The sequence below is a fragment of the Canis lupus genome, chromosome 6 (assembly GCF_048164855.1).
Source record: "Canis lupus baileyi chromosome 6, mCanLup2.hap1, whole genome shotgun sequence".
NCBI lineage: Eukaryota > Metazoa > Chordata > Mammalia > Carnivora > Canidae > Canis > Canis lupus.
The window spans coordinates 151,068-168,141 of NC_132843.1; the positions used below are offsets into that span (position 1 = coordinate 151,068).

The following is a 17,074-nucleotide window of genomic DNA, read 5'->3' on the forward strand; positions in this document are numbered from 1 at the left end:
GAATGGATAAACAAGATATGTCAGATACACAATGCAATATTACTTCACCATTTTAAAAAAATGAAATCTTGTGATCTGTGAGAGGATGTGGATGGAGCTCAAGTATATTATGCTAAGCAATATAAGTCAGTCACAAAGACAAATAAATACCATATTATCTCACTCATATGTGGTATTTAAGTCTCCCTCTGCCTACATCCCTGCTTCTCTCTCTCTGTGTGTGTCTCTCATGAATGAATAAATAAATATTTAAAAAATGAAAGAAAACAAGTGAATATATGGGAATGAGAGGGGGAGAGAAAAAAGATATCATTAACTATAGAAAACAAACAGTTTTGATGGAGGTTAGTAGGGAGATGGGCTAAATGGGACATGATTATTAAAGAGGACACTTGTGGGCACGTGGGTGGCTAAGTCAATTATGTGTCTGACATCAGCTCAAGTCATGATCTCAGGGTCCTGGGAGTGAGCCCTCATTGAGCACCCCCTAATCAGTGGGCAGTCTACTTGTCCCTCTGCCTCTCCCCTGAGTGGTGTGGGTATAGTCTCTGTTTCTCTTTCTCAATTAAATAAAATCTTTAAAAACACTAAAGAAGAAGAAGAGGGTGCTTGTGAATACTGTGTGTTGTATGTACGGGATGAATCAGCTCTATTCCCGAAACCAATACTGCACTGTACTGTGATAATACCACTTTTTTTAAAGTTTAAATTTAACATACAGTTAAATGTCAATATTTAACATACAGTTAAATGTGGTCAATATTATCAATCTACAGAATGCAAATCAAAATGATCATGAGATATCACTTCTTCCTAGTAGAAAGTCTGTAATAATAATAATAATAAATGCAGAAAATAAGTCTTGCAAAACATAGAGAGAAACTAAAACCCTTGTGCACTGGTGGTAATCTTTTGTAAAGCTTGCAAGTCCTATGGAAAATAGTATAGTGGTTCCTCAAAATAAATGAGAATAGATCCAATGTAGGATCCAGTTGTGTCGGATCCTATGGACAAAGAATTGAAAGGAGAGTCTCAAAAAGATAGTTTTGAGATAGTTATCTCTAAAGATAGTTGTATACACTGTACACTCACATTCACAGCAACAGTATTCAAAGGATCATGAAAGTAGATGGATAAACAGAATGTGACATATTAATAAAATGGAACATTTATTTTTATTTTTATTTATTTATGATAGTCACACACACAGAGAGAGAGAGGCAGAGACACAGGCAGAGGGAGAAGCAGGCTCCATGCACCGGGAGCCCGACGTGGGATTCCATCCCGGGTCTCCAGAATCGCGCCCTGGGCCAAAGGCAGGCGCTAACCCGCTGCGCCACCCAGGGATCCCTGGAACATTTATTTGATGTAAATAGGAATAAATCTTGTTACATGCTATCACATATTCCATGTATGAAATTTTAGGACATTATGCTAAGCGAATTAGGCCAGTCACAGAAAGACACAGTCTGTGTGGTCCCCTACTCATACAAGTTACCAAAATTAGTCACATTCATAGAAAATAAAAAAGTAAGTAAAGCTATTGTTTACCAAGGCTGGGGTTAAGAAGAAAAGAGGAGTATTGTTAAAGAAGACAGGGTTTTTTTTGTTATTTAAAATGAAGAAGTTCTGGACACAATGCACCATAGTGTAGATGTATTAACACTGCATTCTATTTACACTTCAAAACGGTAATGATGGCAAATTTTACATGTTTTTACCACAATAAAAAAAATGTGCCGTTAGAGTTACTGCTGATCCAAAAGCAAAAGACTTATGAAAGGTCTCAGAAAATTTAAAAGAGACATTAAGATTAAGAGGAAAAAAATACTGTTTCTTTCTCTTGGATTTGATTGATCTTTATCTTGAAGAGTTTGTGTTTGAATTCCTCATTACAAAAAAATCTGTCACCATCTTCCACGTCCTTGCCCTTGGGGTTTTTGATGAGAACTCTAGCTCTGCCACAAGCTAATGACTGAAGAGTTCTTCTTAGTTCTCTATCCTCTGAATGAGAAAAAAAATGTTTAGAATTTTTTATATCACACACTTAATGAATATAATCAAAAGTTACTTAGTCCATATGGACATTGCTGTTACAAACATTGGGGTGCAGCTGTCCTGCCGTTTCACTGCATCTTTGGGGTAAATCCCCAGCAGTGTAATTGCTGGGTCATAGGGTAGTTCTATTTTTAACTCTTTGAGGAACCTCCACACAGTTTTCCAGAGTGTCTAAACCAGTTGACACTCACACCAACAGTGCAAGAGGGTTCCCCTTTCTCCACATCCTCTCCAACATTTCTTTCCTGTCTTGTTAATTTTCACCATTCTCACTGGTGTGGTGGTAGCCAAACTGTGGAAGGAGCCTCAGTGTCCATCGAAAGATGAATGGATAAAGAAAATGTGGTATATGTATATGTATACAATGGAATATTACCTAGCCATTAGAAATAGATACCCACCATTTGCTTCAACATGGTTAGAACCAGAGGGTATTACGCTAAGTGAATAAGTCAATCGGAGAAGAACAAACATCATATGGTCTCATTCATCTGGGGAATATAAATAATAGTGAAAGGGAATTAAAGGGAAAGGAGAGTGGAAAATATCAGTGACAGTGACAGAACATGAGCAACACCTCTCTGGGAAATGAACAAGGGTGGTGGAAAGGGAGGTGGGCGGGGGGTTAGGGTGACTGGGTGATGGGCACTGAGGGGGGCACTTGACAGGATGAGCACTGGGTGTTATATGTTGGGAAATCGAACTCCAATAAAAAATATATACAAAAAATTTTTTTTAAATAAGGTTTTAAAATTAAAAAAAAAAAACAAAAAAACTTACCTAATCCAGTAGCCATCTTAATTTCTTCTAAGCTGAAATGATCTCCTTCATTAAACATCAACAGCACCAATGTTTGGAAAAGAGTCACCTGAAGTTCTTTTTTGCCCTATTAGAAGCAATATTGTATTAATTTATAGAACAATAACATGTTATTGATGACTCAGGTAGGACTTTAGTTACATAAGATGGTCTACATTTGTTGTATTAAAGTATTAAATTGAAAAATAAGTCCTGTGGAAGCAAAGTAGAGCTAAAAGTAGGTGAATATTAACTAGAAAATAATAGAATTTACTGTTTCCACAAATAAATAAAACACACTTTCCATCTCAAACCTCAGAACACACTAGATATATTTTAAAAAATGACAGGAAAATATGCGTTAATTATCTATTCGTCACTTATTCACATTAATATAACTCTGGCTAAATAATTTCCCAATTGCTTCTTTCAGTTACCATTCACTGATAGTAATTATGAAAATTACGTTGTACTCCTTCTAAACATTTAACTGAAATCAATTAAATACTTAATGTTAAACCTTTGAGCATGGGGGGAAGAAAAACCCCTTTGACACTGGTCTTGACAACTTTTTGGATATGATACCAACAGTAGCAGCAGCAACAACAACAAAAACAAAACAACAGCAAGTAAGCAAATGGGACTGTCGTAATAACAGCAATTTTCTGCAAAGGAAAGGAAATAAATTTATTCATTGTTCAATTCAACAAAATGAACGGCATCCTACAGAATGGAAGGACTTATTTGCAAACCATTTATCTGACAAAGGGTAATATCCAAATACATAAAATATTTATACTACTCAATTTAAGAAAAGCCAAAATAAAAGCTCATTAAAAACAGGCAAAGGGTGTCAATAATCAGTTTTTCCAAAAAAGATACGCAAATGGCTGAAAACTACATGAAAACATGTTCAAAAACAATAATCACTAGGGAAACTGTAAACAAACCAAAATGGAAGTTCATCATAAAAATAACAATAGAATCATCATTATATATATATATATATTTTTTTTAAAGATTTTATTTATTTATTCATGAGAGACAGAGAAAGAGGTAGAAACACAGGTAGAGAGAGATGCAGGCTCCATGCAGGGAACCCAATGTGGGACCCGATCCCAGGATTCCAGGATCACACCCTTAGCTGAAGGCAGAAGCTCAACCACTGAGCCATCTCGGAGTCCCTAGAACAATATATTCTATAATCCAACAATTCCACTTCTGGGTTTCTATTTGAAAGAAAGGAAATCACTATGTAAAAGAAATCTGTGCACCCTCATGTTCTTTGCAGCACTATTTACAATAGCCATGACATGGAAACAACTTAAGTATATATGAATAGAAAAATGTGTAAGAAAATGAGACAGATTAGATTAAATAGATACACAGATTAGATAGGTTTATGTAGGTATACAGTTTTTATATACATTAATTATACATAGATACAATGTGTATTTATCAATAAGAAAATAAAATTCTACCCTTTCTGACGATGATGGACGGAAGGCATGAGGCTAAGTGAAATAAGTAACAGAAAATCAAACGCCATACGATCTCATGTTTTACATTATACTATGCTAATATATATTCCCATCGGTCTGAGAGCATAAGTGCCCAACTAATATCTCAAAACTAATTCCCATCTGCTCATGAGTGCTAACATCTGGCCTATTTAATATCCCTAACTGAGCTGCCTTAGTGAAGGTGTTTTTCTGCCAAAACAAACCTGTAAAGGCTTTAGAAAGAACTGCGTACTCAAATATACAGATAACTCAAGGAATCAAAGATTCACGTGAACAGTACACGGTCAAAGTATACCAACAAAGCACCAAAACTGATGTCAAAAAATGAATATGAATTCTGACAAATAATTCAGAACAATCCTCTTAACAAAATTTAGTGAACTACAAATAATGAAAGACAACTAAGGGGAATTTAAGAAAACAATGCATGAAAATAATTGCAACAAAGATACAGAAATGACTAAAGACAAAAATTCTACAGTGGAAGAACAGAGTGAGTGAATTCAGTTTAGAGCTTATTCAATAGCTATCTCATTATGCAGAATAAAATTCAGTGAACTTCTGGGGTTATGAGAATCCTAGAAAAAGAGGAGAAAGACAATGTGACAGAAGATATATTTAAAGTAATAAGGACTGAAAACTTCCTAAACTAGACAAAAGAAATGTATGTCCAGACTCATGAGCCCCAAGAGACTCCAAATAGGTTAAACTTTTAAGGAGTAAACTCATTACAATGAAATTATCAAATGTGTAAACCAAAAGAGTTTTGAAAGCAACAAAAGAAAATTCGCTCATCATATACAAAAGTGAGACTACAAGAATATGAGCAGAATTCTCACCAAAACTTTGCAAGCCAGGAGAGAGCAACCTATACAGTAATAAAAAAAAAAAAAAGAAAAAATAAGATCCAATGATATGGTGCATATCAAAAACTGCATTTTAGCTTTCACAGAATGTACAGGAAGAGGTGAAAAGATTTTGCCTAGTTTATATTAATAGCCAATTAATTAATAATTAACAGAAATTAGACAAAATACAGATAAGGCCAAGAATGGACAAAGAAAGGTGATTATATAATGAAAGGGCAATCCAAAAAGAACACAGAAATTTTAAATACATATGCTGTCAACATATGTATTTGACAGAAACTTTAAATACATAAATATATATGCTGTCAACATTGGGGCACTTAATATATAAAGCAATAGTAATAGAACTAAAAGGAGAAATAAATTAAAAAGTGACAAGTTAACAGTTAAGGACTTTCCATACACTATTCTCACGAACAGACCGTTCATCCAGATGCAAAATCAATTAGTAGGGAATGCTGAAAAATACTGTAGACTCAAGGACAAATAGAGCCTTTTTTGGGGACAGATAATATATGCCATTTAAATAATTTTAAAAAGCAGGAAGATAGAAATTCTATCAGGTCTATTTTCTGACCACAATAGTAAGAAATCAGAAATCAGTAACAAAAGGAAAACTTGCAAATATATGGAAGCTACACGACACAATAATGGTTCAAAGATCTTATAAATATACTTACTTGAGACAAATGATAAGGGAAATGAAACTGATGAGTTGTAGCAAAAGCAGTGGTTAAAGGGATTATTTTTACAGCAATAAATATCTACATTTATTGTATTACCTCAAATTCACCTAATTTATATCAAGTAGGAACTAGAAAAGCAAAAACAAACTAAGTCCAAATTAGTAGGAGGAGAGACCTGGTATCAGAGCAGAAATACATGAAAGAGAACAGAAAAAAAAAAAAACATTAACAACACTAAAAGTTGGCTCTTTGAAAAGAAGAAATTTGCAAAACTTTACACAGACTCATCAAGAGAAATGACAAAAAATTATAAAGACAAGACACTACCACAGAAACCACAGAAATTCAAAGATTCGGAAGACTACTATATACAATAATACACCAAAACATTAGATGACCTAGAAAAAATAACTGAATTTCTAAAAATACATAACTTACCATCACAGAAACATAAAAAAATAAAAAACTTGAACACAGCAATTAGTAGTAAAGAGATCGAACAGGTAAATCAAAATCCTTCTACAAAGAAAAATACAGACCCTAACTTCATAAGGGGTAAACTACTTAAAAAATAATACCAACTCTTCTCAAACTCTTATAAATAACTAAGATGAGGGCAGCCCTGGTGGCGCAGCGGTTTAGCACTGCCTGCAGCCCAGGGCGTGATCCTGGAGACCCTGGATCAAGTCCCACGTCGGGCTCTCTGCATTGAAGCCTGCTTCTCCCTCTGCCTGTGTCTCTGCCTCTCATTCTCTCTCTGTGTCTCTCTGAATAAATTAATAAAATCTTAAAAAAATAAAAATAAAAATAAATAAATAAGATGAGGAAACAGTACCAGGTTCATTTCAGTAGGCGAACATTATTACACTCATAATAAGGCAGATAAAGACACTATAAGAAAACAGCAAGATACCTTGAATACATGTGCAAAAATTCTCAAATACTGGGTAAGTGAATTTAACAGAACCTTAAAAAGATCTTCTACCATGACCCAATGGGATTCATCCCCATGATACAAAGGTGAGTCAACATATGCAAAGCTATGTGACATATTACACTAACAGAATGAAAGATACAAATCACATGATCATCTCAATAGTTGCAGAAAAAGCACTTGAAAATAATTCACGTGAATTCATGACAAAAACTCTCAAACAAGTGGTTACAAAATAACATACCTCAACATAATGAAGGCCACAAATGAGAAGCATACAGCCAACATTTAGCTGAACAGCAGAGGTTAGAATTTAATCTTAACTAAATGGTTTCAGCTGCAGGCTTACATATTTTTATTTTCTCCATTTTTCCCACCAATTTTATTTTTTTTCCTGTTTCAAACTCAGCTCCATTCCTCCAACTTCAAGCCATCTACTTATCAATTACCTCAGTCTTCCCTGTTCTTCCCCATTCTCCACTTAAAGCCTGTCCTCTAAATGTCTTCCTATGAAGTTTAGACTTTGGTCCATTAACAGGAGTAGATCCAGCTTTTGTGGCATCGGAATCTTACACAATTTGGAGACCACTCTCAATAAAAATGATTTAATTCGAAATGAAAAGTTATACAGCTAAATAACTATGTACTGAAAATGAATAAACATATTTATGGCTGGAAAGTAACATATATGGTGATTACATTATCAAGATTATAACTGATTATGACTTCATAATTTGCATTCACAGCTAAATATTACATTTCTGTTTTTGTATGGTTTTTTTCTGTGCTTTTATTGGTTTTCCCCAGGTACATATGCATCATCTAGTTTTCAACAGGTGTTATTTCCTTTCAATGTATTAAAAAAAGGCAGAATATAGTCATAACTTTTTAATACCTATAGTTATTCATATTATCCTGAATGCAGGTAAATAGCTTCTAGGGAGTGAGATACTAATTATTAATTCCAGCAAATACTGCACTAGTTCCCTTTTATCCCAACCTTTGTTCATTCTGGGATGAAATTTTGAAAAAGTACGTGTCTGTGCATGAATACACCTGAAAATAATTAAATTATCTGTAATATAGTTCTCAAATTTGGTTATGATGTGAATTTACAAAGTAATTAAGCAGAGCTGTTTTTTTTTTTTAACATCATTACGATATGATGAAAAATGCTCCACAATAATGGAAGGTATTTCCCTAATAAAGAATCCATTGTGTATAATTTGCTGAATAACAAAACCAAAAAAAAAAAAAAAAAAAACAACAAAGAAAGGTCTTAAAATTTTTACTGGGAAACAAGTAACACTTCTGAAAATATGTACTTGCAGAATTTTTAATTTAAAATAGATGTCACGAAATCCCTGGGTGGCTCAGTGGTTGAGCGCCTGCCTTCGGCCCAGGGCATGATCTTGGAGTTCTGGGATTGAGTCCCACATCAGGCTCCCTGCATGGAGCCTGCTTCTCCCTCTGCCTGTGTCTCTGCCTCGCTCTCTGTGTCTCTCATGAATAAATAAATAAAATCTTTAAAGAAAATACGTGTCACATTCAGGTGGGATGCAGGATTTTTACAGCCTGAAATTATTCAGTGTGCTAATATGTGTCCTAATACACTTTCCAAACCCGTAAGCTGCAACATATCAACCTTGAACACTAATACAATATAAAGACTTTGGAAGATAATTATGTGCCAATGGAACATTGTCAAGCATGATAAATGTATCAGTTTGGTGGGAGGTGCTGATCAAGGGAGACTTTGTGACTTCTGTTCAATTTTTCATTAAATCTTACACTGCTGGATTGAAGAGAATGCATGTATAGTTTAATTTCAAATCATTTTAATGAAAAAAGGAGTTATGAAAATATTATAATTTCTCAAATAATGAGAGTCCAACCAGCAAGAAGACTGGTCCTATCTAACTCAATCTGGTATTATCAGCATATAGAATAATTCAGGAAAATATCACAGTCTTTCTTGATTCCCTTTTCCAATTGTATTACAAATGTTAGTGTCACTAATAATTAGCGGTGTTTTCTTTCCTAAGTGAAGGACTTTGAACTGTTAAGAAGATTCACCATAGAAAGCAATTAAAATTTGACTTTTCATTTATTAATTAATATAGATGCTCATGATGAATCCAGAAGAGTAAAATGAAGTGAAAATTGCACATTAGAAATCTCTAATATTAGTGAAATTAGTAAAAATCAGTAAAACGAATTGTATTGTATGTTTGCAGCATGATAGAAGACAAAATGGTTGGAGGCAAATTCTTTATCTTTTCAGGCTTCCTGAAGTGAAAGAAGTATGATTAAGTTTGTCATTTTTAATGACATTTCTGTACTATTTTACTTGTTATCAGGTATACATTGAGTTTCCCATATGTATGTAAGAGCAAGCATAATAATGCATTCATACATATCATATAAAAATTAGTTGTAATTATTCATCCTCTTGTGTAAGTTCTTTCAATAATATTAAATATTCAGATGTAACCTGAGAATTTACATCATCTAGGTCCAACTTTACCTTGGGAAATCAAGTGTATCTTATATTACCCTGAGACCCTTAAGGGTCTAACTATTATCACTCCTGAAATGTAAACATGGTTTACATTTTCCTAGGTTCAAATCAAATGTGAGTTATTGCTTTTCAGCATGGCCTTTCCCAAACTGGCAGAGACAGAATTAAAGACAAAATCTCTCATCATCTCTTAATACTTTGATCACTGAGCCACCATACTCAATTTATACACTTAAGGAATAGATTCAGTCTTCTTTGAAGGTAGAGAGAAACATGTTGGAGATATTTATCTATGGATTGTCAATGCCTGGGGCTTCTATGAAAAGAAAAAAGTGTCACACAGTGAAGTGCTCTGGAGGATATATAAACTTCTTGTGGCTGCTATAAGACTTACCACAAACAGTGGCGCAAAGTGAAACAAGTATATATTCTATCACAGTTCTGAAGGTCCGGAATTCACATGAGTATCACTGGGTAAGAATCAATGTGTGGCAGGGTTATACTCTCTTCAGGGAGTTTACAGTATCCTCCAGCCATTTTCACAATACCATTCCTCTCTCTCTGTCTCTTTCTCTCCGTTTGTGTGTGTGTGTGTGTGCGCGCGCGCGCGCGTGCACATGCATGTGTGTGTGTCTTGGGAAGGGGGTGAGGGAGAATGGTGTGTGAGTTTGTATGTAACCTTTGGTATGGCATTTAGGGCCCATTCAGATAATCCAGGAGGACTTTCTGGATTACGGATTAAGACTTTACCTCAAGGTCTTTCATCACATCTGCAAAGACCTTTTTCTTCTTTTCATATAAAGAAATGTTACAGTTCCAGAGAATAATAAGATATTATCTTGGGGACCCAATCTTCAACCTACCACCGGGGCAAGAGTTAAAAGTACTGATAAGAAAAGAGAGCCAGCTAATTGCTGTGTCATTATCTCAGAAGTTCAGGCAATGAATGGCATTAAACACACAAGGCAATTAATTGCCTATTTTGTCCCAAATCAATTCCTAAGTCCCAGGCATCAAGAACTGATCTCTGAGAGCTCAGTCAACATTTTTCTTCTTTCCTTCATTTTTTTCATTGCATCAAAAAGTTAATGTGCTACACAATCCAAGGAGCTTTGGTGCTGGTCTTATTTTTTTCCTTTAATCCTAATAGTTTCAATAAAACACTCCACACCCAACTATGTCAGAATAAATTTCACACTGTGCTGATTAAGTGCAAGCTTCCATCAGGCTTGTGAGGTCAGAGTGGTAAATGGCCAGGGCTCTAATAATTACTGATAGTGATTTTGAACGATCAGAGAGCAAAGAGTGTGGTTTAATATCACAGAAATCCAAGAGTGGACAAAAAGGAAATTAAAATTAATGTTTTAAAAGTAATGTTTAAATAAGTAATGTTTTAAAAACTGATTTGGCATCACTTGCCATCAGGGAAATACAAATCAAAACCACAATGAGATTTGACCTCACACCAGTGAGGATGGGGAAAATTAACAAGGCAAGAAACAGCCAATGTTGGAGAGGATGTGGAGAAAGGGGAGCCCTCCTGCACTGTTGGTGGGAGTGTGAAATGGTGCAGCCACTCTGGAAAACTGTGTGGAGGTTCCTCAAAGAGTTAAAAATTGACCTGCCCTATGACCCAGCAATCTTTACCCCAAAGATACAGATGCAATGAAACGCCAGGACACCTGCACCCCGATGTTTCTAGCAGCAATGTCCACAATAGCCAAACTGTGGAAGGAGCCTCGGTGTCCATCAAAAGATGAATGGATAAAGAAGATGTGGTTTATGTATACCATAGAATATTACTCAGCCATTAGAAAGGACAAATACCCACCATTTGCTTCAACGTGGATGGAACTGGAGGGTACTATGCTGAGTGAAGTAAGTCAATCGGAGAAGGACAAACATTATATGTTCTCATTCATTTGGGGAATATAAATAATAATGAAAGGGAATATAAGGGAAGGGAGAAGAAGTGCATGGGAAATATCAGGAAGGGAGACAGAACATAGAGACTCCTAACTCTGGGAAACGAACTAGGGGTGGTGGAAAGGGAGGAGGGCGGGGGGTGGGGGTGAATGGGTGACGGGCACTGAAGGGGGCACTTGACGGGATGATCACTGGGTGTTATTCTGCATGTTGGCAAATTGAACACCAATAAAAAATAAACTTATTATAAAAAAATAACTGATTTCTACAAAAATGATACATGCATCAGCATATTCAAAGTTCAAACACTTCATCATTAAATAAATGAACTTCCTTCATAAGAAAAATATGTATTAAAATATTCTTTATGAAGATAAAACTATTATTTAAAAGTAAAATGCTATCCTTAAAAATCACTTGCTTACCTTTTTAAATTCAGCTTTAAGAACACAGTGTCCAAGAGTTGACTGCCACTGAAGTTTCCGGCCACTGTGTTTGCTTAAGTAGAAATTTTTGAAATTTTCCTGAAGTCTTTCCATCTGGAGGAAAGAAGTAAAGCATCAGTATTGAAACTTATGCTAGCTATCGTACCAGTGGCAGCCCTAGAGTATTATATTTAAAATTGTATATCACCACCTCACACAGGACTATGTAAGAGACTTTTAGGGAAAGGACTGAGTGAGAAAAATGAGAGCTCTGAAAGTAGAAAACAAACCATTGTTATTTTCTTCTAGTTTATATGTATGTGTTCAATAGCTTACATATGCTCTTACGGAAAATGACAAACATGGTAATATAATTATGAAAAATAAATCCATGTAGAAAGAAAGTAAAGATAATAGCAACTGAGTTGCCAACATTAATAAAAGGGGACCATTAAAAAGATGATGGGTAATTGATTTAGCAGAGAAGAGAAAGCTAAAACCAAAGCTGCATGCTGAAAATTGGTGGTACATGGACACGAATTTCCATGATTACTAAATGGAATGAGTAGAACAATGATGTGCTGAATCCTTTTTCCATCATATATTTACATGATACATGAATAAATAGTTATATTAAAACACTGTAAAGAAAATAGAAGCCAATACCAGTAAAAAGCACAGCCTGAAAGCAGAAGGAAGCCAGGATGATAGATTTAGAATCTCATCTGACTACATAATAACAACAAACTAAACTATTAAATTTCTTGAATACTGAACTGTTTAATCTGGTTGCCAGATTAAATCTCCATCCTAAAACCTGAAAAAATACCTTTCAAAATGGGCAACATTAAAGTGATACTTATATTAACATAAAAAATGGCACAGAAACTTAAAAGGTTACATTAAAACTTATCTGCTACGGGATATATTTATAGTCATAAACAACGAATTTCTTACCTCTGGGGGTAAATGGATCTCCTTAGGGATATAGGTTGGCCAAAAACTTGTCGTCAGAATATTCACAGTCAATTCAATGTTTCCTGGTATATTTTGGTTCTGCATATACTGTAAGAATAAAAGAATGCAATCAAATAAGAATTTAAAAACCCCTACATGGTTATAACTCTGTAATAGAAATTCATTACTAAAAACAACTTGATAAATTAATGATAAATTACTCACTAAAGATATACCCTGCATTCAAAATGAAATTAATTAAATACCTGTTTTAACTGAATCATGGTATCTTTGGAAAGCTCCATGTCTTTAAACATTCCTTGAAGTTTATTAGTGAAAGCAGTTCCACATTCTGTAAAATATTTTAAAACAATTATAGGTGACATTGAGGAATACTATAGATCGGGAACTCTGAGAGCCCAGCTCCCTGAAATATACACTGAGAAACCTTACAGAAGTATCAGAATTATACCTTACCAAAATTCTGAGAGATATTCGAAGGTTCTCATAAACCAACTGATTAACCAGTATAAAGGCAACATAAATTTAAGTATGCAGTATTTTACCTTACTATATTCTATCCAATTTCCTGTCAAAAAGAAATCTTGTGCATCACTGTTTATGGTTCCAATTGAATATCTGGTTCCCAAGAAACTGTATTTGTCTGGACTCAATTCAAGTCTCCCAGAGTAACTAACCCAGGACTCTATCAGAAAGTTCCCCAGAACATTCAAAGATAAATAAATAAGCTCTTCCAGCCTAAACAGAAGTAATGGTTTGGGGCAAAAAAAAAAAAAAAAAAAGACATGCCAAAAGACTGGGAACAGTAGTCATTTTCAGGAATAAAAAATTTGAGATAGGGGATCCCTGGGTGGCGCAGCAGTTTAGCGCCTGCCTTTGGCCCAGGGCGCGATCCTGGAGACCCGGGATCGAGTCCCACATCGGGCTCCCGGTGCATGGAGCCTGCTTCTCCCTCTGCCTGTGTCTCTGCCTCTCTCTCTCTCTCTCTCTCTCTCTCTCTGTGACTATCATAAATAAATAAAAATTAAAAAAAAATTGAGATAGAGGCAAGATGGCAGAGGAGTAGGGGTCCTCAACTCACCTGGCCCAACCAACTTACCTAGATAACTTTCCAATCATCCTGAACACCTATGAACTCGACGTGAAATTTAAAGAGAGAATAGCCTGAATGCTACAAAGAGAAGGGTTTTCCCTTCTAGCAAGGTAGAAGGTGGAAAATAATAAAAGAAAAAATGATCAAGTTGGGGGGGGGGTGGTATGTGTGAAGAGTCAGGCTAAAGCCAGGCAACAAAAGCCTCCAAGACAGGAAAACCCAGCCTTGGAGAAGGAGGAAGTTTAAAATTCCACCCCTGATTCTTCCCAGAAGGAAAAGTGCTTAGCACGGAAATTGGGCAGAATGGCAAGAGGACCAGTGAAGCCTCCAGTTTTCTGAGTCACAATGAGAGAAGGGGCTCCGTGATGGTTCATTCTGGGAAAGTGCACCATAAACTGTGGACAAATCTCGGTAATGGGCTGGAGTGTTTGGCCAGCGGGGCATTTGGGAGAAGCCAGTGGATTAGGAGGGCAGCTCCAGACGGAGGTGTCTGTGCCCTGCTGCGTTTTCGGGAGCCCTGCCACTGGGACCACGATCCCAGCAGCACAGGGCCCCGGATCCCAAAGCACCACGATCCTGCACTCCCCTGGGACAGGCGAAAGCAGGGAGGGCACAGGACAGTGAGGACTTTCCTGAAACCTGGCCCCTGCAGGCTGTGAGATCACTGCACCCACACCATCCCAGGAAGAATCCCAGGAAGACTGGGAGACTGCGGCAGTTAGTGCAGGGAGCTGACTCCAGAGCTGGAATTCTGGCCACCTCCCTTGTTGTTTTCCTCGTGCCTGGGGGGAAAGCACTGCCAGGGAACAGAGGTCTCACAGGGTAAACAGCTCCCACTGAGCCCTGCACCTGGCAGGGGGTGGGGCAGCTCCTCCAGGTGCACACACCTGAGAATCAGCACAGCAGGCATCTCCCCCAGATGACCAGCTGGAAGAAGAGATGGGAAGAGCAAGTTCTTGACCAAGAACTTGATTTCAATTTCTGGTCTCTGAACTCGAAATAATAATCTATGGTGAACGTAGGTCGTGGTTGATATTCTTGACTCAATCCACTCATACAGCCACTCTGCACTGGAAAAATGACTACAAAGAATAATTCACCACGGGAGAATCTGCCACAGAGTTACAGAGTTTGGATTACAATTCGAAGTCAGAAAGCCAATTCACATGCACAATTATAAACTACTTGTAGTTCTTGAAAAAAGCATAAAGGATTCAAGAGACTCCATGACTGCAGAACTTGGATCTAATCAGCAAAATTAAAAATCAATGAAATGAGATGCAATCCAAACTGGAGGTCCAAATGACGAGGGTTAATGAGGTGGAAAAAAGAGTGAGAGACATAGAACACAAGCTGGTGGCAAGGAAGGAAGCTGAGGAAAAAAGAGAAAAACAAGTGAAAGACCATGAGGAAAGTGTAAGGAAAATAAATGACAGCCTCATTAGGAAAAATATACATATAATTGGGGTTCTAGAGAGCACCAACAGGGACAGAGGGCCAGAAAGCATATTTGAATAAATCATAGCTGAGAACTTCCCTAATTTGGGAGAGAAACAGGCATTCAGATCCAGGAGAGAGGGAGGTTCCCCCCAAAATCAATAAAAAACTTTCAACACCCTGACATTTAATAGTGAAACTTGCAAATTCCAAAGATAGAGAGAAAATCCTTAAATCAGCAATAGACAAGAGAATTCTAAGTTATATGGCAATAAATATTAGATTCACAGCATACCACTCCAAAGAGACTTGGAAGGAAAGGAAAGGGCTGGCAAGATATACACAGGGTACTAAATGAGAAGACCATGCAACCAAGAATATGTTATCCAGCAAGGCTCTCATTCAGAATAGAAGGAGAGAGAAAGAATTCTAAGATAGGCAAAAACTGAAAGATTATGTGACCACTGAACCAGCTCTGCAAGAAATATTAAGGGGAACCCTGTAAAAGAAAGAGAAAGCCCAAAGAAATAATCCACAAAAACAGGAATAGAATAGGTATTATGATGAAACTAAATTCTTATCTTTCAGTAGTTGCTCTTAAGGTGAATGGGCTAAATGATCCCATCAAAGGATGCAGGGTTTCAGAATGGAAAAAAGCAAGAAGACCCATCTATTTGCAGTCTACAAGAGACTCATTTGAGACCTAAGGACACCTCCAGCCTGAAAATGAAAGGTTGGAGAACCATGCAACATTCAAATGATCCTCAGAAGAAAGCCGGGGTAGCAATCCTTATATCAAATAAATTAAAGTTTATCCCAAAGCCTGTAGTAAGAGATGAAGAGGGACACCGTTTCATATTTAAAGAGTCTATCCAAAGGAAGACCTAACAGTCATGAAGAGTTATGCCCCTACTGTGGGAGCTAACAAGTACATTAATCAAGTAATAACCAAAAACTACATACTTAGATAATAATACACTAAATAGTAAGAGATATCAACATGGCACTTTCTGCAAATGACAGATATTCTAAGAACATCATCATCAAAGAAACAAGGGCTTTAAGGGCTTTAAAAGATATGCTGGACCAGATAGATTTCACAGATATATACAGAACTTACCATCCAAATGCAAATGAATATACATTCTTCTCAAGTGCACATGAAACTTTCTCCAGAACAGACCACACACTGGGTCACAAATCAGGTCTCAACCAATACCAAAAGACTGGGGTTGTCCCCTACATATTTGCAGAGCACAATGCTCTGAAACTAGAACTCAGTCACAAGAAGAACTCCGGAAGAAACTCAAGTATGTGGAGGTTAACGAGCATCCTACGAAAAGATGAAAGGGTCAACCAGGAAATTAGAGAAGAATTACAAAGATTCATGGAAACTAATGAAAATGAAGATACAATTGTTCAAAATCTTTGGGATACAGCAAAAGTAATCCAGCAAAAGTAATCCTAAGAGGGAAATATGTTGCAATATAAGCATCCTTCAAAAAATTGGAAAAACCCAAATACACAAGCTACCTTCCCACCTACAGGAACTGGAGAAAGAATAGCAAATAAAACCTACACCAAGCAGAAGAAGAGAGATAATAAAGATTTGAGCAGGACTCAATGAAACAGAGGCCAGAAAAACTGTAGAACAGATAGGCGAAACCAGGAGTTGGTTCTTTGAAAGAATTAATAGGACAGATAAACCATTAGCCACCCTTATTAAAAATAAAACAAAAGACAATTAATAAAATCATGAATGAGAAAGGAGAGATCACTACCAACACCAGGGAAACACAAATGATTTAAAAAACACAGTATGAGCA

The 17,074-nt window shown here is 36.4% G+C and overlaps 1 protein-coding gene across 1 annotated transcript in view; it reads right to left on the reverse strand.

Moving 5' to 3' along the window:
- Nucleotides 1–1,641: 1,641 nt before the first annotated feature.
- The window catches only part of LOC140634846 (cullin-4B-like), a 41,709-nt gene continuing 26,276 nt past the window's right edge, over nucleotides 1,642–17,074 (reverse strand). Inside the window, exons 5-9 of the mRNA XM_072828507.1 lie at nucleotides 12,964–13,049; nucleotides 12,698–12,805; nucleotides 11,741–11,854; nucleotides 2,839–2,944; nucleotides 1,642–2,004 (exon numbers count right to left, since the gene is read on the reverse strand). Coding sequence (XP_072684608.1) covers nucleotides 1,814–2,004; nucleotides 2,839–2,944; nucleotides 11,741–11,854; nucleotides 12,698–12,805; nucleotides 12,964–13,049 — 605 coding nt within the window. The 3' untranslated portion in view covers nucleotides 1,642–1,813. The remainder of the gene's footprint in view (nucleotides 2,005–2,838; nucleotides 2,945–11,740; nucleotides 11,855–12,697; nucleotides 12,806–12,963; nucleotides 13,050–17,074) is intronic.